We start from the raw sequence: 27,867 nt of genomic DNA, 5'->3' as shown, positions 1-27,867 counted from the left end.
GCACTTACCTGTTGTTGTGGCCTTCTCCTCCAAGCTCCTGGCAGGACTGGAAGCCAGACTGTGAATTGGGCTGGCTCTGGGCAGGAACCCTGACATCACTCACACGCCGTGGAGTAAAGATTCTGCCACGTGCCGAAATTCCAGCTTTCCCGGGGAAAACCAGCCCATTACATTTTTGATCTCTACTTTGGACTCCCCACAAGTTGAAACATTTCTCCATGTCTATCCTATTAAACACTTGCATAATCTTAAAGACCTCCTACCGGGGTGGATGGTAGCACAGTGGTAATGTGACCAGACCGGTAATCTGGAGACACGTGTTCAAACCCCATCACAGCAGCTGATGAGAAATCTGCAACAAAAAGCTGGTGTAATGGTGACCATAAAACTACTGGATTGCTGTAAAAACCCATCGGGTTCATTAATGTCCTGTTGGGAAGGAAACCTGCTGCCCTTACCTGGTCCGGCCCGGCCTATACGTGACTCCAGACCCACAGCAAGATGGTTAACTATTAACTGTCCCTGTGAAATGGGCCAGCGAGCCATGCACAGGATGGGCAATAAATGTGGGCCTTGCTCATCAACAAATAAAAAAAGTCACACCTCAGCTTTGGGAAACGCAGTAAAGTGTGAGGTGATATATTTTTGTGGGAAGTATAAGGGGTGATTATGTAAATGCTAGATGGGTGACCTTTTTTAAGGAGAGAAATGGGGGTGCTTGTGAAGGTGACAGGACAGGTTAAAAAAGCACATGGGATCCTGGGCTTTAGAAATAGAGTTCAAGAGCCAGGAAGTTTTGCTAAACCGATATACAACACTAGTTCGACCCCAGCTGGTGTATTGTGTCCAATTCTGGGCACCACACTTTAGGAAGGACAGACATGCTTTGGAGATTTACTCAGGATAGAATCATACAAGTTTACAGAACGGAAGGAGGCCATTCGGCCCATCGTGTCCGCGCCGGCCGACAAAGAGCCATCCGGCCTAATCCCACTTTCCAGCTCTCGGTCCGTAGCCCTGTAGCTTACGGCACGTCAAGTGCACATTCAAATAGTTTTAAAATGTGGTGAGGGTTTCTGCCTCTACCACCCTTTCAGGCAGTGAGTTCCAGACCCCCACCACCCTCTGGGTGAAGAAATGTCCCCTCAAATCCCTTCTAAACCTTCTACCAATTATTTTAACTCTATGTCCCCTAGTTACTGATCAGTCTGCCAAGGGAAAATACTTCTGCCTGCTTTTGAACCTGCGTGTTGAGCAAACGTGATCACAACATGCCTGATGAGGGATTACAGTTACATGGATAGAATGGAGAAGCTGGCTTATTCTCCTTAGAGCAGAGAAGGCTAAGGAGTTATCTGCAAATTCTTAAATTGTACTTCCGATTCTTGAGTCCAAATCATTAATACAAATTGTGAACAGTGCTCCAGGCACCAATCTCTGTGGAACTCCACTTCCCACGTTTCACCAGCCTAAGTAGCTACCCTTAACCCCCACTAGCCGTTCAGTCCTCTGCCAGTCGAGTTTTTGAGTATATTGTCAGGAAATGTACAAGTATGGGTTGGGCTGACGACCATAAATTGGTCCTCCCTCAGCCTTTATTTTATATCCCCCCCTCCCATGACCGAGACTGTCAACATTCCAACCAGGGAATTGTGGATGATAATAAAATTGGCTGTGTGGTTGATAATGAAGAAGAAAGCTGTAGACTGCGGGAAGATATCAGTGAACTGATCAGGTGGTCAGAAAATTGGCAAATGGAATTCAATCCGGAGAAGTGTGAGGTAATGCGTTTGGGGAGGGCTAACAGGAAAGGGAATACACATTAAATCGTAGGATACTGAGAAGTGTAGAGGAACAAAGGGACCTTGGAGTGCAGGTCCACAGATCCCTGAAGGTAGATAAGGTAGTTAAGAAGGCATATGGAATACTTGCCTTTATTAGCCGAGGCATAGAATACAAGATCAGGGAAGTTATGCTTGAACTGTATAAAACACTGGTTAGGCCACAGCTGGAGTACTGCGTGCAGTTCTGGTCACCACATTACAGGAAAGTTGTGATTGCACTGGAGAGGGTACAGAGGAAATTTACGAGGATGTTGCCAGGACTGGTGAATTTTAGCTATGAGGAAAGATTGGATAGGCTGGGGTTGTTTTCTTTGGAACAGAGGAGGATGAGGGGCGATTTAATTGAGATGTATAAAATTATGTGGGGCCTAGATAGGAGTGGAGTGGATAGGAAGGACCTATTTCCCTTAGCAGAGGGGTCAACAACCAGGGGACATAAATTTAAAGCAATGGTAGGAGGTTTAGAAGGTATTTGAGGAGAATCTCTTTCACCAGAGGGTGGTAGGGGTCTGGAACTCACTGCCTGAAAGGGTGGTAGAGGCAGAAACCCTCACCACATTTAAAAAGTACTTGGATGTGCACCTGAAGTGCCGTAACCTACAGGGCTACAGACCGAGAGCTGGAAAGTGGGATTAGGCTGGATAACTTTGTCGGCCGACAGACACGATGGGCCGAATGGGCTCCTTCCGTGCTGTCAGTTTCTGTGATTCTATAATAGACCTTCAGCATGGCAGATTAGACCTCCAACAGACTGCCCACAAAACATTAAATATAATGCAGCAAATTAAAAATGCTGTCATTGTTCCATTGTTAATTATAGAATCAGCATCACAGACCGGAAACATGATGACAGGTAGCTGAATAAAGAACTGCTATGCCATGCATACAGATACTTACCCGACCATTGCTCACAACAGCCTCCTGACCAGGTAACAGCTTCAGAACATCGCGACAAAACAGCTGGTGTGTGCGAAAGAAGTCGACTCCCAAGGTGTTGTATTTCTTCTCAAAGGCATCAGTATCCATTCCCTGAAGCAACGGAGTGAATCATTTCAGCAGATTAAATTAGCACCTATTGTTCTGGAAATAAATGATTTATAGCCCTTTCTAAACATCCATTGGGGCCATGCTCCATCTCTGAACGTGGAGTCTGCCAATAAAATAAACATCGACACTCTACCAGAGGAGACTTTTACCAAGAAAGCTTAATACAAGATGAAAGGTGGCACACAGACTGAAAATCTAAACATGGCTGCGATCCGACAGTCTGTTCACTTGTCCACCAGCGGCCACAGGAACCACTGTACAAATACCAGAAGGACAAGGTGTTATCATTGTAGAAGTATTTAAATAAATCAAGAAAATTAGCTGCAATATTAATATGGCTGAGTGTTTGCCTGTGAAAATATGTCCCGCTGGATATTACAATTTGAAGGCTGGCCTGCTCTATTGCATCTTTTTCAGTGTTTCTAGGTTTTATAAGCCTGATTAATTATGTAAAAAGCAAGAGTTTTTAGATTATCGATAGTATATACTGCAAATGGGATGCTGCATTTCAAACACAGACTAATTAGGATAATGCAATAAAAATCACTGACAACTTTTCAAGGAAAAGGTTTCTGTACTAACAGCCAACGATCTCCATCGCTCTGTAACACAGCTGCTCTACTAATAAATACAGTATTTGTAATATTGGCAGGTGCAGGCTGGAAATCCTCACGCAGTGTTGCTGATAGCTTGGTGTGGCTACAGTGTAGAAGTGACAGGCTGAGCTGGAATTCATCGGAGGCAATTCATCATTTAAATCACAGGACATTACTGGAGAAAAATATGAACACACTTGAATTTACCGTGATATTTCAGAATTTTTAGGCTGTCTTTTGCATAAAGAATTTTAGAACCAATCGTTTCACACAGAAGGGTGGGAGGAGATTACCTTACAACTCATAATTTCTTTAACAGATAGCATCCATGTGATCTCTTGACCCCACCCCAGTCCTCATGGGGTGACAAGAATTCCTAACTGTATGTGGAGGTGAAGATCTCACAATGAATGAAGAGACCATGCATCTCGCTGCACTGGGGTCGGAGGTCAGAGAATCAATCCTTCCTTGTCCAGGGGGCACAATCGTAACAATAAGCAAATCATCTTCCACCTCAGTCTTGCAACTAATCCATTCGGTCACCAGAAATGGGAGAGAGATTTATCAAAATCTCTTGCACCAGGGAATCGATGAAGCCCAGAGTTGTGAAAGGAGCCCCATCTTATGGACGACAAACTCGTGTTAACCGGCCTGGGGTAATTTTCTGGCTGGATTTGGGTTGGGTGGATGTTAAAATGTAAAGAATCTCAAACCTGAACCTAACCTGCCTGGAACCCGCACATGCTCGGTTTTACCGGGGTGGGGGGGGGCGGAGGTGAGTGACCAAACTGCTCCCAGGAGGCGAGTTACTCACTTTAATATTTTAATGAGCCTGCTGCCTAAGATTTTATCTGTGTTTCAGGCTTAATGCTGGCTGAGTTTCCCAGGCCTTGGGAAACCTGGCAGCTAAAGGGAGGTGAGGAATGCTGCACAGAGCAGCTAGGTGCTTTTCAGCAATATTTGCAGGCCAGGAGGAGCAAGGGTACTGCCCCCAATCCCCAGTCCCCCAAGCAAACCTGTTAACCTCCTCCGTGATCAGAATCCCAGCCCCGATCCCCCCTACCAGCGATCACCGACTCTCCCCCACCCGCCATCTCTCCCTCTGATCCCCGATCCCATCCCCATCTCTGCCCCCAATCTCGCTCTGACCTCCTGTGATCACTTCCCACCCACGCTGCACCAGTCCACCTCAGCATCTCTATTGCAAGTCGGAGGAAAAATGGTTTGTGGCCTCCCCTGCAGCACTGCCCACTGACAGAGCCAAGCCTGTGAAAAAAACCCGCACATCACGGAGTTACGGCATTCAACCAATGGCACTGCCCCGCTTGGAATCCGCCCCAGGAATCGGGGCCACACCCCAGTGCTAATAAAATGACTCGAAGATGGAATGTGCTTACTGCAGCAAAGATCTCGCAATCCCTGTGCTCAGACTTGTCACATTACCAAGTACGGGAAGTGTTGTTAAGGCAAGTGGCAACAAGAGTATCTGCAGCCACAGCCCGGTTAGCACGCTGGACCGTGGTGATAACCACTGCAGGATTCTGGATAATAATTACTTTTCAAAACTCTATGAAAAGTGCAAGTTCCACTGTGTGTGTCCCATGAACAATGTAAGGTGACTGCTGCCATCAGGCAGATCTTAAGCAATTAAAGCTGAATCCTAACCAACCCCCTGGATTGTAGGGACCATGCTCAATGGAAGGGACCACCCTGCAGTGAGTGGGACACCAGGGAGGGGCTCACTGACTGATGGGACCACCCTGCGGTGAGTGGGACACTAGGGAGGGGCTCACTGACTGATGGGACCACCCTGCGGTGAGTGGGACACCAGGGAGGGGCTCACTGACTGACGGGACCACCCTGCGGTGAGAGGGACACCAGGGAGGGACTCACTGACTGACAGGACCACCCTGCGGTGAGTGGGACTCTAGGGAGAGGCTCACTGACTGACGGGACCACCCTGCAGTGAGAGGGACACCAGGGAGGGGCTCAATGACTGACGGGACCACCCTGCGGTGAGAGGGACATCAGGGAGGGGCTCACTGACTGATGGGACCACCCTGCGGTGAGTGGGACACCAGGGAGGGACTTACTGACTGATGGGACCACCCTGTGGTGAGTGGGACACTAGGGAGAGGCTCACTGACTGACGGGACCACCCTGCGGTGAGTGGGACACTAGGGAGGGGCTCACTGACTGATGGGACCACCCTGCGGTGAGTGGGACACTAGGGAGGGGCTCACTGACTGATGGGACCACCCTGCGGTGAGTGGGACACTAGGGAGGGGCTCACTGACTGATGGGACCACCCTGCGGTGAGTGGGACACTAGGGAGGGGCTCACTGACTGATGGGACCACCCTGCGGTGAGTGGGACACTAGGGAGGGGCTCACTGACTGATGGGACCACCCTGCGGTGAGTGGGACACCAGGGAGGGACTCACTGACTGATGGGACCACTCTGCGGTGAGTGGGACACTAGGGAGGGGCTCACTGACTGATGGGACCACCCTGCGGTGAGTGGGACACCAGGGAGGGGCTCACTGACTGATGGGACCACCCTGCGGTGAGTGGGACACTAGGGAGGGGCTCACTGACTGATGGGACCACCCTGCGGTGAGTGGGACACCAGGGAGGGGCTCACTGACTGATGGGACCACCCTGCGGAGAGTGGGACACCAGGGAGGGGCTCACTGACTGATGGGACCACCCTGCGGTGAGTGGGACACTAGGGAGGGGCTCACTGACTGATAGGACCACCCTGCGGTGAGAGGGACACTAGGGAGGGACTCACTGACTGACGGGACCACCCTGCGGTGAGTGGGACACCAGGGAGGGACTCACTGACTGATGGGACCACCCTGCGGTGAGAGGGACACCAGGGAGGGACTCACTGACTGATGGGACCACACTGCGGTGAGAGGGACACTAGGGAGGGACTCACTGACTGACGGGACCACCCTGCGGTGAGTGGGACACCAGGGAGGGACTCACTGACTGATGGGACCACCCTGCGGTGAGAGGGACACCAGGGAGGGACTCACTGACTGACGGGACCACCCTGCGGTGAGTGGGACACCAGGGAGGGACTCACTGACTGATGGGACCACCCTGCGGTGAGTGGGACACTAGGGAGAGGCTCACTGACTGATGGGACCACTCTGCGATGAGTGGGACACCAGGGAGGGACTCACTGACTGACGGGACCACCCTGCGGTGAGTGGGACACTAGGGAGGGACTCACTGACTGATGGGACCACTCTGCGATGAGTGGGACACCAGGGAGGGACTCACTGACTGATGGGACCACCCTGCGGTGAGTGGGACACTAGGGAGAGGCTCACTGACTGATGGGACCACTCTGCGATGAGTGGGACACCAGGGAGGGGCTCACTGACTGATGGGACCACCCTGCGATGAGTGGGACACTAGGGAGAGGCTCACTGACTGATGGGACCACCCTGCGATGAGTGGGACACCAGGGAGGGGCTCACTGACTGATGGGACCACCCTGCGATGAGTGGGACACCAGGGAGGGGCTCACTGACTGATGGGACCACCCTGCGGTGAGTGGGACACTAGGGAGGGGCTCACTGACTGATGGGACCACCCTGCGATGAGTGGGACACCAGGGAGGGGCTCACTGACTGATGGGACCACCCTGCGGTGAGTGGGACACTAGGGAGGGACTCACTGACTGATGGGACCACCCTGCGGTGAGTGGGACACCAGGGAGGGGCTCACTGACTGATGGGACCACCCTGCGGTGAGTGGGACACTAGGGAGAGGCTCACTGACTGACGGGAAGAACAATGGCTCTGTTTCTGCAGCCATTCTGATTACAATCCCAGAGTGCCTGGTGTGGTGGGTGGCTATCACTCAGCATGTTTAGCGAGACCTTTGGGACATTGTGAAATAGCTCACCTTTTGCTAATGCATCTTGAAGCTTTCCAGGGATGCTTTGGATTGGATGGCAGCAGGTTAGTGTGTGAAAAGTACAACTCTTATCAACAACATACATTTATATACCGTCTTTCACATTGTAAAACATCTCAAGGTGCTTCACAAGGGCGTTATCAAACAACATTTGCACCAAGCCACACAAGGAGATATTAGGCAGATAAAAGAGGAAAGTATAAGGAGCATCTTAAAAGGAAGAGAAGTAAAGAGATGGAGAGGCTTCGGAGGGAGTTCCAGAGCTTGGGGTCCAGGCAGCTGAAGGCACGGCCACCGATGCCTTGGAGCGATTGAAATCAGGGATGTTCAGGAGGCCAGAATTGGAGGAGCGCAGACATCTCGGGGGGGTTGTAGGGCTGGAGGAGGTTACAGAGATAGGGAGGGGTGAGACCATAGAGGGATTTGAAAACAAGGGTGAGAATTTTAAATTTGCCGCGTTGCTCAACGGAAGCCAATGCTGGTCAGCGAGCCCAGGGGTGATTTGTGAACGGATTTGGTGTGAGTTATCACACGGGCAGCCGAGTTTTGGATAAGTTTAAGTTTATGGAGGGTGGAAGATAAGAGGCTGACCAGGAGTGCATTGAAATAATCAAGTCTGGAGGTAACAAAGGCAAGGATGAAGGTTTCGGCAGCGGATGAGCTGAGGCAGGGGCGGGGTCCCTGTTATGGAGGTAAAAGGCGGCAGTTTTAGTTCTGCCGTGGATGTGGCCGGAAGCTTATCTCAGGGTCAAATACAACACCAAGGTTGCAAACAGTCTGGTCCAGCCTCAAGCAGCTGCTAGGGAGAGGGATGGAGTCGGTGGCTCGGGAACGCAGTTTGTGGCGAGGACCGAAAACAAAGGCTTCGGTCTTCCCAATATTTAATCGGAGTAAATTTCTGCTTATCCAGTACTGGATGTTGGACAAGCAGTCTGACAATTTAGAGACCATGGAGGGGTTGAGAGAAGTGTTGAAGAGGTAGAGCTGGGTGTCGTCAGCGTACATGTGGAAACTGGCTCCGTGTTTTCGGATGATGTCACCAAGGGGCAACATGTAGATGAGAAATAGGAAGGGGGCCAAGGATAGATCCTTGGGGGACACCAGAGGTAACGATGCGGGAGTGGGAAGAGAAGCTGTTGCAGGAGATTCTCTGACTACGATTAGATGGATAAGAATGGAACCAGGCGCGTGCAGTCCCACCCAGCTGGACGATGGTGGAGAGGCGTTGGAGGAGGATGGAGTGGTTAACCATGTCAGAGGCTGCAGACAGGTCCAGGAGGATGAGGAGGGGTAGTTTGCCATTTGTGACTTTGATGAGAGCGGTTTGGGTGCTGTGTCGGGACGGGAACCGGATTGAAGGGATTCAAACATGGAGTTCCGGGAAAGGTGGGCACGGATTTGGGAGGTGACAACACGTTCAGGGACTGGAGAGGAAAGGGAGGTTGGAGATGGTAGGGACAGTTTGCAAGGTCAGAGGGGTCAAGGGTTGGTTTTAAATGAGAGGCGAGAGAGATCTTCCTTTGAAGACTGAAATTCTCAGCCATACTAACTGCCACAAACACCTTCATCAGTAGCTCCACCTTTCGCACCAAGTGCTGTTCTGGGCTGGACACTACTGCAATTGCATGGAATAAATGTTCCCAGATAATACTGCACATAGTCCAAAGGGGGAGTAGAACTGAAACTCAACCAATATATTGCCAGCAGATATATTCGTGAGACACATTGGCCGCGGTGTTAATGCGTGAACCTGGCCAGATCCACTGCCTGGCCGGCTGATGGGAGCAGGAATTCAAGCTTAAGGAGGTTGTAGCCAGGGGGGCCGTAGGAACAATCCCGGCGGTCAGATGAAGTGGTAGGGGGGAGGGGGGGGAGTTCTGGACACGATCAGAGGGAGCCCGAGGCAAGGCACGAGAGTTAACATTGGGTCCATCACAACATTGTTTATCCAGATTGCATAAATCGGTCCCCACCAACCCCTGCAAACTAGGAAGCAGTTCTGGAATACTGCTCATCAAATATGTACACTTTTAGACCTCAGTCCTTCCTGCAAAGAATCAAGTAACAACCAATATTACCCTTCCTTGACTCAGACTGTAGCACCTCAACAATGACTGAAATCAGCTAACTCAGCACAGAGTGCAAACTGAATGTGTGACCTTGTGATCTGCACAGTTTAGTGCGACACCAGTCAGTGCTGTGGGAGCTGTGTGAAAAGTGTTCACCCATCAGTTGCAGAAAAACTAGTTATCACAAAGAGCAGCTTGCTGAATCTTCAGTAGGCGGGAAGTATACTGTCAAAGATTTCTACCCTAGAATAACAATTCCTGCACTTTTATCCAGAGATCTTCCACTGATAACAAATGTAACATTCTACAGGTCTGTTTGGCACAAACATAAAACGAGCCAAAGTGAAAAAATTGCACGAGTGTGAGGAAAGAGCGAGGGAGTGGGACTAACTGCATTGCTCTCCCAAACTCGATGGGCCGAGTGGTCTCCTTCTATGCTGTACTATTCTATGATTATTGAACTGCAGCAGCAAACTAGTATCGAGACTAACTATTTAGACTAACCTATTTTAAATTAAACACGGAACATTTCTCACTGCCATATTGCAAAAGGGTTAAAAATAAAGTAATTTACCCGACATGCCAGTAAAAGAAAGGCTTCAGATTTTGCATGTTGATCTGCCTTTGACATGTTACGGAATTAGGGATTTTAATAAACAACAAAATACTGATCTTTTTGGGTGAGTTAAAAATGTATGTTGACTGAAATATCAAGTAATGTTAGAAAAACCTAAAATGACTCACTTTAACAGCAAATTCCAGAATGTTTGCTCCTGAGGCAAGAGCTTGCACAGTTTCCTCGTTGATAAGCTCAGTAATGAAGCTGCTTGCACTATTTCCATTCTGTGTCAGAAGTGCTGCCCAAATAGCTCTCGCAATCGGACTATTATCTTCCGTTACTTTGGCAGCAGGATTATTAACGACTCCTATTCGGATATTGCTGCTTACTTTCTGAAATAAAAAGTTAACCCTTTGAGATGTAGAAATATTACTTTGCGAAGAATAACATTTTCATAATTACATGGCATAACATTTATGATGTTAAAAACAATCAACTTCTGTTTTTTATTCGTAACCAAAATCTTTTCAAAGCAATATTTGTGAGAACTCGACAGTTTTTTGGAATATGAATTGTGATACAAGAAGCTCTTCTGTAAAGTCTGCAACTTATGAAATTGTCCTACCAGGTTATATTGTTCATCATCATTCATGTTGCAAACAAATACTTGGGTTTTGTCTTCATTAAGGAAGACACAAATAACCTTCCGGAAATACTTGGGGACCGAGGGTCTAGTGAGAAGGACGAACTGAAGGAAATCCTTATTAGGCGGGAAATTGATGGGATTGAAGGCCGATAAATCCCCGGGGCCTGATAGTCTGCATCAGAGAGTACTTAAGGAAGTAGCCCTAGAAATAATGGATGCATTGGTGATCATTTTCCAACAGTCTATCGACTCTGGATCAGTTCCTGTGGACTGGAGGGTAGCTAATGTAACACCACTTTTTAAAAAAGGGAGAGAGAAAAAACGGGGAATTATAGACTGACATCTGTAGTGGGGAAAATGTTGGCATTAATTATTAAAGATGAAATAGCAGCGCATTTGGAAAGCAGTGACGGGATCAGTCCAAGTCAGCATGGATTTATGAAAGGGAAATCCTGCTTGACAAATCTTCTAGAATTTTTTGAGGATGTAACTGGTAGAGTGGACAAGGGAGAACCAGTGGATGTAGTGTATTTGGACTTTCAAAAGGCCTTTGACAATGTCCCACACAAGAGATTGGTGTGCACATGGCATTGAGGGTAATGTACTGACATGGATAGAGAACTGGTTGGCAGACAGGAAGCAGAGAGTCGGGATAAATGGGTCCTTTTCAGAATGGCAGCTCAGTGCTGGGACCCCAGCTATTTACAATATACATTAATGATTTGGATGAGGGAATTGAGTGTAATATCTCCAAGTATGCAGATGACACTAAACTGGGTGGCGGTGTGAGCTGTGAGGAGGATGCTAAGAGGCTGCAGGGTGACTTGGACAGGTTAGGTGAATGGGCAAATGCATGGCAGATGCAGTATAATGTAGATAAAGGTGAGGTTATCCACTTTGGTGGCAAAAACACGAAGGTAGAATATTATCTGAATGGCAGCAGATTAGGAAAAGGGGAGGTGCAACAAGACTTGGGTGTCATGGTACATCAGTCATTGAAAGTTAGCATGCAGGTACAGCAGGCGGTGAAGAAGGCAAATGGTATGTTGGCCTTCATAGCTAGGGGATTTGAGTATAGGAGCAGGGAGGTCTTACTGCAGTTGTACAGGGCCTTTGTGAGGCCTCACCTGGAATATTGTGTTCAGTTTTGGTCTCCTAATCTGAGGAAGGACGTTCTTGCTATTGAGGGAGTTCACCAGACTGATTCCAGGGATGGCAGGACTGAAATATGAGGAGAGACTGGATCGACTGGGCCTGTATTCACTGGAGTTTAGAAGGATGAGAGGGTATCTTAAAGAAGCATATAAAATTCTGACGGGACTGGACAAGTTAGATGGAGGAAGAATGTTCCTGATGTTGGGGAAGTCCAGAACCAGGGAACATAGTCTAAGGATAAGGGGTAAGCCATTTAGGTCTGAGATGAGGAGAAACTTCTTTACTCAGAGAGTTGTTAACCTGTGGAATTCCCTACCACAGAGAGTTGTTGATGCCAGTTCGCTAGATATATTCAAGAGGGAGTTAGATGTGGCCCTTACAGCTAAAGGGATCAAGGGGTATGGAGAGAAAGCAGGAAAGGGGTACTGAGGTGAATGATCAGCCATGATCTTATTGAATGGTGTTGCAGGCTCGAAGGGCCGAATGGCCTACTCCTGCACCAATTTCTATGTTTCTATGTCTTTTTCTGTAGGATGCAGCAACAAGAAATTTATCATGCTAATTCCCCTTTAAATATTCTTGCTTTCCATTCAGTTATTTACATAAAGAATTAATTTACCTAAATAAAGCTAATATTTCAAAGTCTTACTGGACATAAATATTAATAAATTCAGCCCAACCGAGCATTTGAATGAACATTAACAACATTGAATACCCGATGCCACAGCTATTTTCTATTATGTGCTCAGCCTGCGTGGCATAACTGGTAAATATTAGCAGAGATAATTGGAATAAGCAGCTGCCTGGTAATATAATAGATGTTATGGTTATATTCACTTCACAAAGTAACATGGAAATAATCTGCCCATCAAAATGTATTGCCACAAACATGTTAATTCCACCAGCTGATTTCTGGGATAATTCAGAAGTGAGGTGGCACCTTTAGCTTAGTGGGCAGCACACTCGCCTCGGAGTCATGAGGTCGTGAGTTCAAGTCCCACTCCAGGGACTCGAGCACAAAAATCTAGGCTGACAATCCCAGTGCAGTGCTGAGTGAGTGCCGCACTGTCAGAGGGGCAGTGCTGAGGGAGCGCCGCACTGTCGGAGGGGCAGTGCTGAGGGAGCACCGCTCTGTCGAAGGGGCAGTGCTGAGGGAGCGCCGCTCTGTCGAAGGGGCAGTACTGAGGGAGCTCTCCGCTGCACTGTCGGAGGGGCAGTGCTGAGGGAGCGTCGCTCTGTCGAAGGGGCAGTACTGAGGGAGCTCTCCGCTGCACTGTTGGAGGGGCAGTGCTGAGGGAACGCCGCACTGTCGGAGGGGCAGTGCTGAGGGAGCGCCGCACTGTCAGAGGAGCGGTTCTGAGGGAGCTCTCCGCTGCACTGTCGAAGGGACAGTACTGAGGAAGCACTGCACTGTCGGAGGGGCAGTACTGAGGGAGCACTGCACTGTCGGAGGGGCAGTACTAAGGGAGCACTGCACTGTCGGAGGGGTAGTACTGAGGGAGCACTGCACTGTCGGAGGGGCAGTACTGAGGGAGCACTGCACTGTCGGAGGGGTAGTACTGAGGGAGCACTGCACTGTCGGAGGGGCAGTACTGAGGGAGCACTGCACTGTTGGAGGGGCAGTACTGAGGGAGCACTGCACTGTCGGAGGGGCAGTACTGAGGGAGCACTGCACTGTCGGAGGGGCAGTACTGAGGGAGCACTGCACTGTCGGAGGGGTAGTACTGAGGGAGCACTGCACTGTCGGAGGGGCAGTACTGAGGGAGCACTGCACTGTCGGAGGGGCAGTACTGAGGGAGCACTGCACTGTCAGAGACGATGTCTTTCAGATGAGCATTAAACAGTGACTGCCTAGTCTGGTGGATGTACAATTTCCCACGGCAGTAATTGCAGAACAAGGGAGTTCTTTCCAGTGTTCTTACCAATATTTATCTCTCGACTGTCACCTAAAACAGATGTACTGGTTGTTAATTTCATTGCTGTTTGTGGGACCTTTTAATTATTTCATTAATCACAGATGCATAAAAATGTCAATCATTTCAATTCCTTTCAAATCAATCAGAAACAGTATAGAAAAAGTGGTGGCATTTTTGCAGGATGACAGTGAAAGTGCTCACCTGCGGTACAATGCGAGAAAAGAGCAGGGTAAGTGACCACTTTGTGATGGGATACAAGACTTGGGGGGGTATTCATGAACGAGACTGAGACATATGACTTGCAAAGACATCATCTTGATTTGCGGGCAATACCAGACTTTTGCAAATATCCCCAAGGCACCTGCACACATGCTTAACATCCATGTTTGTTGCAGACAGTGTATTGAGAGGGCACTGCCTGTGTTTGCTGAGGAAAATCAGCACAGACCTGACCACAGCCCAAGCTCATCCTTGCTGCTGCTTGTGCTGTAGTGACAGAAGTCATCTCACATTGTAGGTGGGAGTTCACAGTGGGGGGGGTATACTATGGGGAGGGGGAAAGAAGTAGGGAACAGCAATTTGTGGGTGGGAGGAGAGAGAGAGAGAGAGAGAGACAATGGGAGAGAGGGAGAGATGGGGCAAGTCAAGACCAACTGTGAGTAGGAGGGGGAGGAGAGAAGCCGGGGCAGCTGTTTGGGGAGGGGTGCCAAATGGAGGCCCACTTTACAGGAAAATGAGGGGGGAATTGGGGCGCAGCACCGCAGAGGGGGGCAGAGGGAAAGGAGGAGGTCAGGAGCGGAGGGGAACCAGTATTCATTGATCAGGAGGGAAAGAGGAGAGACGGAGGGCCGTATTTTGCAGCCCTGACCAGTGCGTGCGAGGTTTCGGGGTTTCGATCCAACGCATCCCGGGAAAAGGGCATCCCTGGCCGGAGAGTCGGGCTATTTGCACAACTTCAGCCCATCGATTGCCCGTGAAATTCTTATGCCTGGTAAAAGTGTATGGCCTGCGTTTACCAGCGTCAGAGCTTAAATGAACATAAAAATCTATATTATTAAAAACACCTGTAAATAAGGTAAGGTTATTTTAGCCTCTTTAAAACATTTTTTAAAAATTTTATTTTTCTTTTAAATATTTAATTTCGTGGCATTTTAATTGTAAATATGTAATTTTTTTTAAAATGTATTTGAAGTGCACGTGTATATTTTGGGGTATTCCCATTCATGTTTATGTACATTCCAGGATACGTGAGCCTGTTCCCGCGGGTACCCAGAGAGGCCCAGGGTCTCCACACCCCCCGGACCCCCAGGTATGGGGGAGGCCCAGGACCTTGTGTCCCCGGACCCCCCGGAATGGAGGAGGCCCAGGACTGTGAGTCCCCAGACCCCCAGGTATGGGGGAGGCCCAGGACTGTGAGTCCCCAGACCCCCAGGTATGGGGGAGGCCCAGGACTGTGTGTCCCCGGACCCCTCAGACCACGGGTATGGGGGAGTCCCAGGACCGTGTGTCCCTGGACCCCCCGGTATGGGGGAGTCCCAGGACTGTGTGTCCCCGGACCCCCAGGTATGGGGGAGGCCCAGGACCGTGTGTCCCCGGAACCCCGAACCCCCAGGTATGGGGGAGGCCCAGGACTGTGTCTCCCCGGACCCCCAGATATGTGGAGGCCCAGGACTGTGTCCCCCCGGACCCCCAGGTATGGGGGAGGCCCAGGACTGTGTCCCTGGACCCCTCGGACTACGGGTATGGGGGAGGCCCAGGACCGTGTGTCCCCGGATCCCCCGGTATGGGGGAGTCCCAGGACTGTGTGTCCCCGGACCCCCAGGTATGGGGGAGGCCCAGGACCGTGTTGCCCCGGAACCCCAGACCCCCAGGTATGGGGGAGGCCCAGGACTGTGTCTCCCCGGACCCCCAGGTATGGGGAGGCCCAGGACTGTGTGTCCCTGGACCCCCAGGTATGGGGGAGGCCCAGGACTGTGTCCCCGGACCCCCAGGTATGGGGAAGGCCCAGGACCGTGTGTCCCCGGACCCCCAGGTATGGGGGAGCCCCAGGACCACGGATCTCTATATCCCCTGGACCACCAGGTTCGCGGCATTTTATTTGTGGATTGGAGGCATTTTTCCGCGGGAGGAAAGCCTCCAACTGCAAATTCAGGGCCGCAGTGTTTAAGCATCAACTGAGGGTTGGAGAGAAAGAAAAGTGCAACTTGAACAGGTTCTTGAAGAATATCAGAACGAGGTGGATGAAAGAGAGGCCGTGATTTTCCCTACCTCGGTGGGCCCGCTGCTGTCTCCATCCTGGCCCGACATAACATTCCCCTGATTGGGCGTGTTAAGCCCCGCCCAGCAAGTTTCCCAGCCAATTGAAGGAAGCGGGTCTGATGATGTCATTTATGATGCGTCATCAGCCAGTTTCCTTAAAGGGACCCACAAATTAATTTTGACAGTTGCGCTGTCGGTGTGCTGCAGCGTTGAGCTGCTGCAAACACTGACACCCACGGCACGGAGGAGCAGGGCTGCACCCAGGCTCGCCCATCACTCCCTCCAGATGCTTATGGAGAGAGTCACAGCACACAGGGAGGTCCTCTTGCCTTTCCAGGAGACCAACGCAGCCTAGTTGTACATTGCACAGGAGAGCACAAGCAGGGATATGGTCAGGAGGACCAGGCTGCAGTGGCACAAACCTTTCAATGATCGCAGTAGATCACGAAACGTGACTGCAATGTCACACTAAACCACTTCACACTAATCTATGTTGAAATTCATTTGCCAATTACACGCCCTTTCTGAAAGTTTATTAATATCTTGTATTTTGTCACATTCTTCCTCAGTATTAACCATACCTCTAATTTAGTGTCGTTCACAATTCTTAAAGTTGAACTTCTAATTCTCGAGTCAAAATCATTAATGCAAATTGTGAACAAGAGTTCCAAGCACCAGTCTCCATGCAGCATTCAGTCTGAATAGCTCCCCTGAAGCCCTGCTGTTTGCTTTGTTCTGTCGCCAGCTAGCTATCTATTTTGCTACTTGTCTGCTGACTCCATGCACTCTAACCTTAGTCACGAGTCTACCTTAGCAAAGACCTTATGAAAATCCAAATATATTCTATCTATCATTACCCTGGTCAACTCTTCCTGTTATTTCTTCAAAGAATTGAATGAGATTGGTCATGTATGATGTTCCCTCTGAAATCCGTACTGATTATATTTTCGGTTTCTAGATGTTTTTCTATCACATCTTTGAGTAAAGATCCATTATCTTTCCACCACTGACGTGAACGGCCTGTAGTTCCATGGGCTTGTTCTATCGCTCTTTAAATACAAGAACAACATTAGCAGTCTGCCAGTGCTCTTATACCGTTTCCTTTTCTAATGATTTTTTTATATATGTAATAATGCCTCTACTATCTCTTTCCTAATTTTTTCCAGTTTACCGTCCCTAGTTCCATTCTCATCCCCTCCAAATTAGCTTATTCCAATCTATTACTTTGGTCTTTGTCTTACTTATGTCTTACTCAAACATTATTTTAAACTTTATATTGTGATCACTATTGCCTAGATGTTCTCCGACACTTAATTCTCTTGTCTGCTCTGGTTCATTTTATCTTCCTAGATCGAGCATGTAGTTCCTCTTTTGTTGGGCGTTTGATGTACTGGATAAGAATAGAATCTTGAACACACTGTAAAAGTTTAATTCCCTTTTCCTACCTTCTGCCAATTTATCTAGGCTAGTTAAAATCCGGCAATTATTATTATTCTATAGTGGAGAAATTCGGCTGCTTAGCGCCTCTCGTTAGCGCCTGGGCGGAACGGTAACGGGTAACTTCAGAGCCGGTATAAGAACATAAGAAATAGGAGGAATAGGCCGTTTGGCCCCTCGAGCCTGCTCTGCCATTTAGTAAGATCATGGCTGATCTGATCATGGACTCAGCTCCACTTCCCTGCCCACTCCCCATAACCCTTTATTCGCTTATCACTCAAAAATCTGTCTATCTCCGCCTTAAATATATTCAATTACTCAGCCTCCACCGCTCTCTGGGGCAGAGAATTCCACAGATTTACAACCCTCAGAGAAGAAGTTTCTCATCTCAGTTTTAAATGGGCGGCCCCTTCTTCTAAGACCAAGTCCTCTAGTTTTAGTTTCCCCAGTGAGTGGAAACATCCTCTCTGCATCCACCTTGTCAAGCCCCCTCATTATCTTATATGTTTCGATAAGATCAACTCTCATTCTTCTGAACACCAATGAGTAGAGGCCCAACCTACTCAACCTTTCCTCATAAGTCAACCCCCTCATCTCCGGAATCAACCTAGTGAACCTTCTCTGAACAGCCTCCAGTGCACGTATATCCCTCCTGGAATAGTGCTGGCACTAACTCTAACCACCCAGGCCTCCAGTACCTGTCAGATTGGGATGTTATAAAGTGCGCCACGCCCCGTTACCGCCCTGTGTGTGAAATTGCCTCCTGCCCCTGCTGTATCGCCGGGCATCAACAACGGCAGGAAGAGGAGGCATTGTCACCTTGGCTGACCGCTGGGGGAGTGATAATTAAAGGCAGTGGTTCTCGGGTCGGCCAAACTTTATTCTTTGCACCAGTCTGATGCCTGCTGAAAGTTTTCGATGTTCCATTGTTGCGCAATGTCCCAGATTTCCGAGAGTGTTTGGGGCTGTAATGGCAGTCACGCAGGTCACCTGGCAACGCAGAAATGCTGAGAAGCAGGTTGTGCACCATCGCTGGCCTGTCCCTTTAAGCGAGGGGAGGAGCCTGTGATGCAGTTCGCAATAGGCTGAGCATTGCACTCTGCCACCCCCGCCCCGCTCTCGGACTTTAGCGCCCCAAGAGAAGTGGTCAGTGCACGATTTAGCTCCACTTCCCTCTTGGAGCGCTAAGCTGAATTTCCCGGCAGGAGAGAATCATTCGTGCCAGCCGGGACTTTTCAAAAGTTAACACGACAAATGGGGCGCGACGTAACTTTTAGCCCTAAATCTTTTACTCATCTGATAGATTTGCTGACATATTTCTTCCTCCACTTCCCTTCCAGTATTAGGTGGTCTGTAGATTACCCTATTAGCGTGATTGATCCCTTGTGATCCTTTATCTCAATCCATATGGATTTTTTTTCTATCTTAATGTCAGTTATGTCCCTTTTTTCAACCGACATTGTTATCTCTAATTAGTACAGCTACCCCACCCCACCGTGTTCCTGTCCTTTCGAAGCACAAGAGCTCGGAATTTACACTCTCCATCAAACCGCCTTTGAGACTGAACGCAGGTCTGGATTTCCGCTTGAACCTGCAGTCTGTCACGTTATGAATATACAGAGGCTTCGCTGCATCTCTCGCCTCCTGACAGAAATCAGCGCTGGCAGAAGGTGGGGCGAATTACCCACTTACTCTTTTTGTTGTGTATGCATGCCTGTTTACTGTGTGATGTCTATAACACTGTTATGCAACACTGAATGTACCCTTACACTGTACACACCTTACCTGTACACCAGAGGGTGCTGCTGCTGGAGACCCAGGGATTGCCTGCACACGGCAGGTAACCCAGGGTATAAAAAGGAACTCACTCGGGAGCTGCAAATAAAGGACTACAGGTCTACACAGTTTAAGAATCACACCCTGCCTCGTGGAGTCATTACTAAAGGTGCCTACATACACTATACTTTTAATTTTTAAGTCTTGTGCAAGCAGGCACAGCATAAGGGGACAAGTTGTAACAAACACAATAGGTACCATCAATTGTATGTGTACATAGTCCTGTTGGGCTGTGTATCCTGCAAGATAATGGTTTACAATCAGAAAATGCCACTTTTGAACTAGCATTGTAGATTTAAATCATGGGAACAGCAGCATTTTTATTTTTTCGATGTCATGAACATGTGTCACCAGATGGTATGTTTCGTGCTGTAATCACTGAGGAAATTGATCTGGATATTCTGTAGAATATATGCCACTGACAACAGTGACTGTCTCGCTGTCTACATTAACATACCATGTTACAGAATCATCTCGAGTCAGTCATTAATTCCCAGCCGGAACATCAACTCGTTTCCTATCCCAGCTCGAGACTGAAGCATGAAGATTAATGCAGCTCGAGATAAAGTTGCTTGTTGTGTGTGCAGATTGTCAGTGCGCCAGTGTTGAGACAGGCTCTGACATTGATTAGTCCAGCCACTTTGTGTAGCGGTGTAGATCAAATAAATGACATGCTGTTGGCTTATTCCTGCCATCAGAGTCAGCTGCTAGCTGAAGCTAAGCACAGACACACACCAGCTAGGCGGCATTAAAGCTGGTGAGACCTGAATGAATACTTTATAGAAAATCTCATCTTCGAAGAATCAGGAAGTGGAAGAACTCCCCCATGATCCCAGGCTCACTCACACACAACGGCATGTTCCTGGACTCCACGGGGAGTACGCTGCGTGGAGCTCTGCACCGTGACAAACTATTGCTGTCACTTGTGTTCTATAACTATATCTGTTCGTTGTTACCTTTATTCCTCATCCTGGTCTGACCTTTACTCTATTTCTTTTATTGTCCAGATTATGTTACTTACACCAGATCACTCTGTCGTACTAGTTTAAATTAACACAATTATTTATGAATAAAGCAAAGTAACGTAGAAGTTTGTGTAAGTAAAGTAACAATTTATAAAAGCAGCCTTACATAGACAGCAGAATTGTTTGCACCAAGTATTGCCGCACTTTGCTTCGAGCCACCTGCACCAGTTGGCTCCTGAAGATATTGGGGCTGAAATTTCGGTTGGAGGCTTCCCGCGGGCAATTGCCTCTGACCTGAAACATTTTTACGAATTTACCTGGTGGTCCGGGAGGAGCGTGGGATTCCGGTGCGGGGTCCTTCTCTTCCCGCGCTGCGACTCCCATCCTCCAGGTTCCCACGGAGACGGTGCAGTCACATGTGACTGCTCAGCCAATCAGGTACAGTATTCCACAGCTTTCTCATTAATAGCAATGGGAACTCCGTACCTACCAGTTCTCATGGTATTAATGAGAAAAAAAAGAGACACTAAACACGTAATAAATTAAAAACATAAAAACACACCTCACATAATTAAAATTGAAGTTTATGGCCTTGAAATTCCGGCCTCCCCGGGTCCATATGGAATGTGTACGGAGTTTCCATGGACCCGGAATGGCATCGGAAAAGCCGGTTTTCAGCCCACAATGCGCATGCGCTAAAAACCGGCTTTTCCAATCTGTCACGCTGGAGCCTGACAGATCCAATGCATATCAGGAGCGAGGACATTTGCAAGGGTGAGATTGTGGGATTCACCCATATCTTGCCCAGCAAATGTCCTCAAAACTCTTGCGCCTGATAAAAGCAGGCACATAGCCGACTCTTACAGGTGTAAGTGTTTAAAAACATACAAAAACATAATTAAATTTTAAAAACACATCTTTTAAAAACCCTGCCCACTACATTACATTTATTTTTAACCGTTATTAAAAAAAACTTTTTAAAAACTCTGAACTTTTTTTCCCTAGATATTTATTAACTTTAATTTCAATTAATTTTAATTATGTGAGGTGTGTTTTTAATTTTTTATTATGTGTTTAGTGTCCGTTTTTTTTCTCATTAATACCATGAGGTACGGAGTTCCCATTGCTATTAATGAGAAAGCTGTGGAATACTGTACCTGATTGGCTGAGCAGTCACGTGACTGCACCGTCTCCGTGGGAACCTGGAGGACGGGAGTCTGCTTCGCAACGCGGGAAGAGAAGGACCCCGCACCGGAATTCCACACTCCTCCCGGACCACCAGGTAAATTCGTAAAAATGTTTCAGGTCAGAGGCAATTGCCCGCGGGAAGTCTCCAACCGGAATTTCAGCCCCAATAAAATATCTAATTTGCTCAAACATCTCATTGATTAAAACAATGGAGTGCACTGATACTAAATAGCTATTTACACAAATGGATTTATCAAATGAAATGTACATATTTGGCCTGTGCATTTGCAACATATGGATAATTATAGGTGAGCCAGTACAAAGGAGAGACTAACGTTGCCAGTGTAGCTCACACACAACAGTATGCTTCGCACAAAGGCAATGTCACTAAATGCTGAGAATAGTTAAATCATGAGAAACTCACCATGTGTTTTAGAGCATTGGACAGTAATCTTCTCCCAGACAACTTGTCAAAATCAGCAACAACCCAGATGGTCAATGCATAAATTACGTCTTCATCTGAAAGTAAGAAATACTCCAGTGACTGCTGCAATGCTCAGTAGTATTTTGGGGACATATTATAGATCATTAGCCCATTATAAAAGGAAGTTACAGCTTTTTGTAGCATACCTAGATTATCCAAGATTATCACTGATAGCACTTTATAGGCCTAGCTTCGAGACAAATCGACAAAGTCTGGTCAGAAACACAAGCCTGAATTTCTACCTTTGAGGCAGTGGGGAAGCTGTGGATCGCATCGGGAGCCCAGAAGTTGGCGTGCCATGTTCTGCAGTGGCCTTTAAACAAAGTTACTGCAATGGAACCAGAATTCTGGCTTTCTCGACCAATTAACGGGAGGGGCTGTGATGACTCCATGTGATGATCCAGCCGAGGTATTGAAGGTTGGTGGAGGTGGGAGACAGGATGTCGAGAGTGCATTGTGGAAATACTGAGTTGGCTGTTGGTGAATAATTTGGCAGAGTCAACGGCAGAAAGCTACCCAGAGATTCAGCGATGCCTCTCTGCAAACCCGACTCCAAGGGAGATCCTGTGCCCTGGTGCCGGGAGGAAGAGGCCAGCAGCCAAAACAAAGGCTGGAGATCTCGGGAGAAGTGAGGAGGAGTATGATAGGCAGGGCCTGTGCAATCCATGGACACTCGAACAACCACTTGAGGGCAGGAAAGGTGCATGCATTGCCCTACATTGTGATGTGCCTGTCACCCCAACACCCTCACTCTGCCTTCCCAAGCCGACTCCTGCACATCACTCCTCACACTAACTTACCTCGAGGGTGCACGCATCCCTCTCTGTCTATCACCGACTCACATCCCCATCTGACCATCCACCTCTGGCACTCACCCTCAGCCTAATGCAATGTTACACCTCTCCTTCAGTCAAGCTCTAACCCTGTTACCCATCCATCCCTTACACTCATTCTGTGACTCTCACTCGAAGATCTCTGCGTCCCCCCTTGCAGTGAAGAGCCGAGAACACCGGGCGAGGCAGTGAGCCAGAGGTGGCCCACCAGTAACGACAACACTGACTGCAGCAGGCCCTGGCGATCAGCAGAGCTGGTGATGGGAGACGGAGAGAGTGGGACCTCCCAACTACTTGGTCACAGAATTACATCTCGTACAGCCACATGCACACAGCAATCACTCATGGTAACTTGATGGCAGCAGCCAGTGAAATGTGATCATGTGCATAATGGTAACGTGAAACATGACAGTTGTAATTCATTTACTCCCCCGCAGACCCATCGAGTGCCCATCCCCCACAGTGCAGCCCGAGGAGGTTGTGGAGTGAGAACATGCGCCAGTACAGATACCCATGTGGTGGGCCCACCACGTCAGGAAGTAGTTGTAACCTGGTGTGTCACACATCACGTGGCCAGGAGCAGTTGGTGGAGACAAGGACAGCAGTGCAAAGTAGGATCCGAACCTCGGGCCAGCAACAAAGCACATGGTTCTGGAGGAGCAACAGAAAATGCAGGAGGCTGCGGCAGGATTTCCAGCCGCGATGTACGTACCATGGAGAATGGAGGAGTCTATCTCCAGCATGATGGCGCAGGCCATGGCTATGATGTGTTTATCCATGGAAAGGGTAGCCACCTGCATGAAGCATCAAACGCGGCAATCAAACAGGTGCATGCTTGATCTGTCCAACAGACTGCACACTCTGAATACCACCGTATCTAGGATGATCAAAACCTCGACATGGCCGTTCCTGCTCACTGATGTGCAGCCAGGGGCTCCCCGACTCTGGGTAGTAGGTTAGTGCGGGTGGGCCATGAGAGGGATGGTGGTGAGAAGGGGATATGGTAATGGGACTCCGCTCAAAGCGTTTCCACCCCCTCAGTCAGAGCCCCGCATGCTTCTCTGTGTCAGCCGTGGCTCAATGGGCAGCACTCTCATCTCAGTGTCAGAAAGTTGTGGGTTCAAGTCCCACTCCAGGGACTTCAGCACAAAAAGTCCAGGCTAACACTCCACTGCAGGACAGAGGGGCAGTACTGAGGGAGCGCCGCACTGTCGGAGGGGGGAGTGCTACACTGTCGGAGGGGCAGTACTAAAGGAGCGCCGCACTGTCGGAGGGGCAGTACTGAGGGAGCGCTGCACTGTCGGAGGGGTAGTACTGAGTGAGTGCCGCACTGTCGGAGGGGCGGTACTGAGGGAGCGCTGCACTGTCGGAGGGGTAGTACTGAGTGAGTGCCGCACTGTCGGAGGGGCGGTACTGAGGGAGCGCTGCACTGTCGGAGTGGCAGTACTGAGGGAGCGCCGCACTGTCGGAGGGGCAGTACTGAGGGAGCGCTGCACTGTCGGAGGGGTAGTACTGAGTGAGTGCCGCACTGTCGGAGGGGCGGTACTGAGGGAGCGCTGCACTGTCGGAGGGGTAGTACTGAGTGAGTGCCGCACTGTCGGAGGGGCGGTACTGAGGGAGCGCTGCACTGTCGGAGTGGCAGTACTGAGGGAGCGCTGCACTGTCGGAGAGGCAGTACTGACGGAGCGCCGCACTGTCGGAGGGGCAGTACTGAGGGAGCGCTGCACTGACGGAGGGGCAGTACTGAGAGCGCGCCGCACTGTCGGAGGGGCGGTACTGAGGGAGCCTGTCCCTGCACAGGTGCAGGAGCAGCAGTCTTTGCCGGAGCCCTCGGGGGCTCCAAAACCCAGAAGACATCGGCCAAAAGTATGCAAGCAGTTGCAGCCGTGAGATACGCAGCCTGCCTCTACCTCCGCTGGAATTGCAGCGGTTTCATTTGCACATACACAGAATGACATAGTAACTGAGGCACAGAAACAGGCCAGTCGGCCCAACAGGGCCATACCAGCCTCCTCCCGCCCCACCCGATCCAGTCCCAGCAACACTTCTGTCAACAACTTGCTCCCTCACGTGTTTATCCAGCTTCCCCTTAAATGCATCGATGCTAATCGCCTCAACTATTCCTTGGGGCAGCCAGTTCCACATTCTCACTGCTCTTCAATTCCCTATTGGATTTATTGATAATGATTTTATATTGATGGCCCCTAGTTCTGGCCTCCGCAGCAAGTGGAAACAACATCTCTGTCTCCCCTATCGAATCATTTCATTGACCTCAATCAGGCCAACCCGCAGTCGTCCCTTTTCGAGAGATGAAAGCCCCGGCCTAATCCACCTTTCTTGGGGAGTACACCTTCACTGTTCTTGTGTCATCCTAGTAAATCTATTTGCTCCGCTCCTGTGCCTCCATATCCTTTTTATAAGGAGACCAGAGCTGTGCACAGTACTCCCAGTGTGGTCCCACTAAAGTTCTGTACAAACCTCTAGAATTGAACCCCAGAGTGTCTGTACCCCGGACTCCTGCTCTGCCAGCCCATTTACACATTTATTACCCAGGAGCACATACCTCCTTATTCTGGCCACCAAACTGTACCACCTCACACTTGCCTATACTGAAGTTCATTTGCCTATTACTTGCGCATTCTGCAAGTTTATTTTAATGTTTTCCCGTATTTTATTATAGCCCTCCTCTCTATTAACTACACCCTAATTTGGTGTCATCTGCAAAACTGTGAAATTATCCTTCCAATTCCAGAGTCCAAATAGTTTAGGTAAAGGGTGAATGATCCCAGCACTGATTGTAGAACACCACTACCCACCTTTTCTCAGCCTGAGTAGCTGCCTTTAACCCCCCCCTACTCTCTGCTATCTGGTTTGTCGCCAGTTTGCTCTCCAGTCTGCTCCTTGCCCCTGACTCCACAGAGCAGTATAGTTCACGCCAACAATGGGAGAAGTCTGGAGGAAAACTTATAAAATGATTAATCTGCTCTCTGCACATGCAGCATTCTCGTGTAAAATCATAGAAAAACACAGGAGGCCATTCGGCCCATCGTGTCCGCGCCGGCCGACCAAGAGCTACCCAGTCTAATCCCACTTTCCCACTCTGGGTCCGTAGCCCTGCAAGTTACGACACTGTCAGTGCACATCCAGGTACTTTTTAAATGTGGTGAGGGTTTCTGCCTCTACCACCCTTTCAGGCAGTGAGTTCCAGACCCCCACCATCCTCTGGGTGAAGAAGGTTTTCCTCACCATCCCATCTACCAATTACTTTAAATCTACGCTTCCTGGTCATTGACACCTCTGGTACAGGAAATAGGACCGTCCTCTCCACTCTATCTCGCCCCCGCATAATTTTACACACCTCAATTAAGTGTATGTGTATATTTTCACATGTTAATGGGGGAAGAACTGTAGCAGGACATCAGCTGGTTTGCCTTCTTGCCATTAACTAATCAATGGGTCATATTTCATCAGCAATATTTCTGAAAAGATCTGAAAACTAGAATAGATAACGCTATCCGATTGTGATCGCAATAAGTTGTTTTAGCTCTCCGTACTGGGTGTACCAAACTATACCTGGGCTCTGCTAGAATTCCCTTGTTTATCATGCACGAAGAAATCGGCTTCATTCACCAGATTTAAAAGCATGCAGTTTGTTTGTTGACAAATGGGGCGTCATCACTGCAGATATCCCCATCTCAATTCATGTTTATACTGGAACATGCTCAAAGTCTTCTGGTAACAGTGTAGGCACACAGTGCACACACAAACTGGGGGATTTTAGATTGCAAATTCTGGACTTTCCCACACGTGCGTCACAGCTGGTTGACCATTGGCATCAGCACATTCACTCCCGATCACCAGATGTACAAACCCTCTAAAATGTACGGAGCAGATAAAGAGAAAATAGTAGAGATGTTATTAAAGAAAAAGTAAACAATACGTTGTGGCGTTGCTATGGGGATGGGTATGGGCAGCCAAACCACTCCCAAGGACGGTACTTTCATTTAAATATTGTAATGAGGCTGACAGCCTCTATTTTCCCCTCCATTAAACCCGGCACTTCAACAGGGGCTGGGACGACTGGATCCAACCACCAGGCCTCCTCTCCCGCCACCCCCTGCATTCCCCCTCCCCCCCAGGCCTTCTCTGCCCCCTTCCCCCCCTCCCCCAAACCTCCTCTCTCCCCCCGTCCCTCAGGCCCCCTCTCTCCCCCCACCATCCCCCTTCCCCCAGGCCCCCTCTCCCCCCCCTCCCCCTTCCCCCAGGCCCCCTCTCCCCCCTCCCCCAGGCCTCCTCTCTCCCCCCCACTCTCCCTCCCCCCCAGGCCTCCCCTCCCCTCCCCCCTCCCTCAGGCCTCCTCTCTTCCCCCTTCCCCCAGGCCCCCTCTCCCCCCCTCCCTCCCCCAGGCCCCCTCTCCCCCCCTCCCCCTTCCCCCAGGCCCCCTCTCCCCCCTCCCCCAGGCCTCCTCTCTCCCCCCCACTCTCCCTCCCCCCCAGGCCTCCCCTCCCCTCCCCCCTCCCTCAGGCCTCCTCTCTTCCCCCCTCCCCCAGGCCCCCTCTCCCCCCCTCCCTCCCCCAGGCCCCCTCTCCCCCATAAGGCCTTACACCTCTGCCTCCCCCCTCCACCGATGATGCCGGGGCCAGACTATATCCTCCAGCCTCCTGGGTTTTCCATCCACCCCGGAGGCCCCATGCCCCCAACCCAGCTCCCTTGAGAATATTCTGGCCTGCTGTCTACACACCAAGCATACAGCATCACCAAGAAATGTCTTGCTGAACAAGTCCTTTGCTGAGTTTGCTGGATAAGGATGTGAGCAGCCTGGCCATGCAGACCCTGAAGTTCGCGGGTTGAAGCAGCAGCCTGCACTGCATCAGCTGGCCTCAGTTGGGCTGCAGGACAGATACGACAACTGGCTTTAGGACTCCTGCGTAGAATGGGAAACCCCCCGTACAATTACCCAGAAACCACAGCTGAAATTGCCCAGCGACCTCAAATGAAGACAGGTTCAAGCTCAGCTCTGATGTGTACGTCCACATCTCCAAACCCACACTACCGTGAAAAGCCAATCAATTCATCAACCATTGGCCGGGTGACTGTC

At 49.5% G+C, this 27,867-nt stretch overlaps 1 protein-coding gene across 1 annotated transcript in view; it reads right to left on the bottom strand.

Annotated features, from left to right (window-relative positions):
- The window catches only part of LOC139275340 (UDP-glucose:glycoprotein glucosyltransferase 1-like), a 135,439-nt gene extending 110,050 nt beyond the window's left edge, over positions 1–25,389 (bottom strand). The window contains exons 1-5 of the mRNA XM_070892651.1: positions 25,333–25,389; positions 23,482–23,563; positions 21,877–21,971; positions 10,236–10,442; positions 2,742–2,873 (exon numbers count right to left, since the gene is read on the bottom strand). Of these exons, the coding sequence (XP_070748752.1) occupies positions 2,742–2,873; positions 10,236–10,442; positions 21,877–21,971; positions 23,482–23,563; positions 25,333–25,389 (573 nt within the window). The remainder of the gene's footprint in view (positions 1–2,741; positions 2,874–10,235; positions 10,443–21,876; positions 21,972–23,481; positions 23,564–25,332) is intronic.
- Between the last annotated feature and the right edge of the window lie 2,478 nt (positions 25,390–27,867).

The sequence above is a fragment of the Pristiophorus japonicus genome, chromosome 10, assembly GCF_044704955.1.
Source record: "Pristiophorus japonicus isolate sPriJap1 chromosome 10, sPriJap1.hap1, whole genome shotgun sequence".
NCBI lineage: Eukaryota > Metazoa > Chordata > Chondrichthyes > Pristiophoridae > Pristiophorus > Pristiophorus japonicus.
Note: the sequence above shows the minus strand (reverse complement) of the source record. Positions and strands in the feature narration are given on the sequence as shown.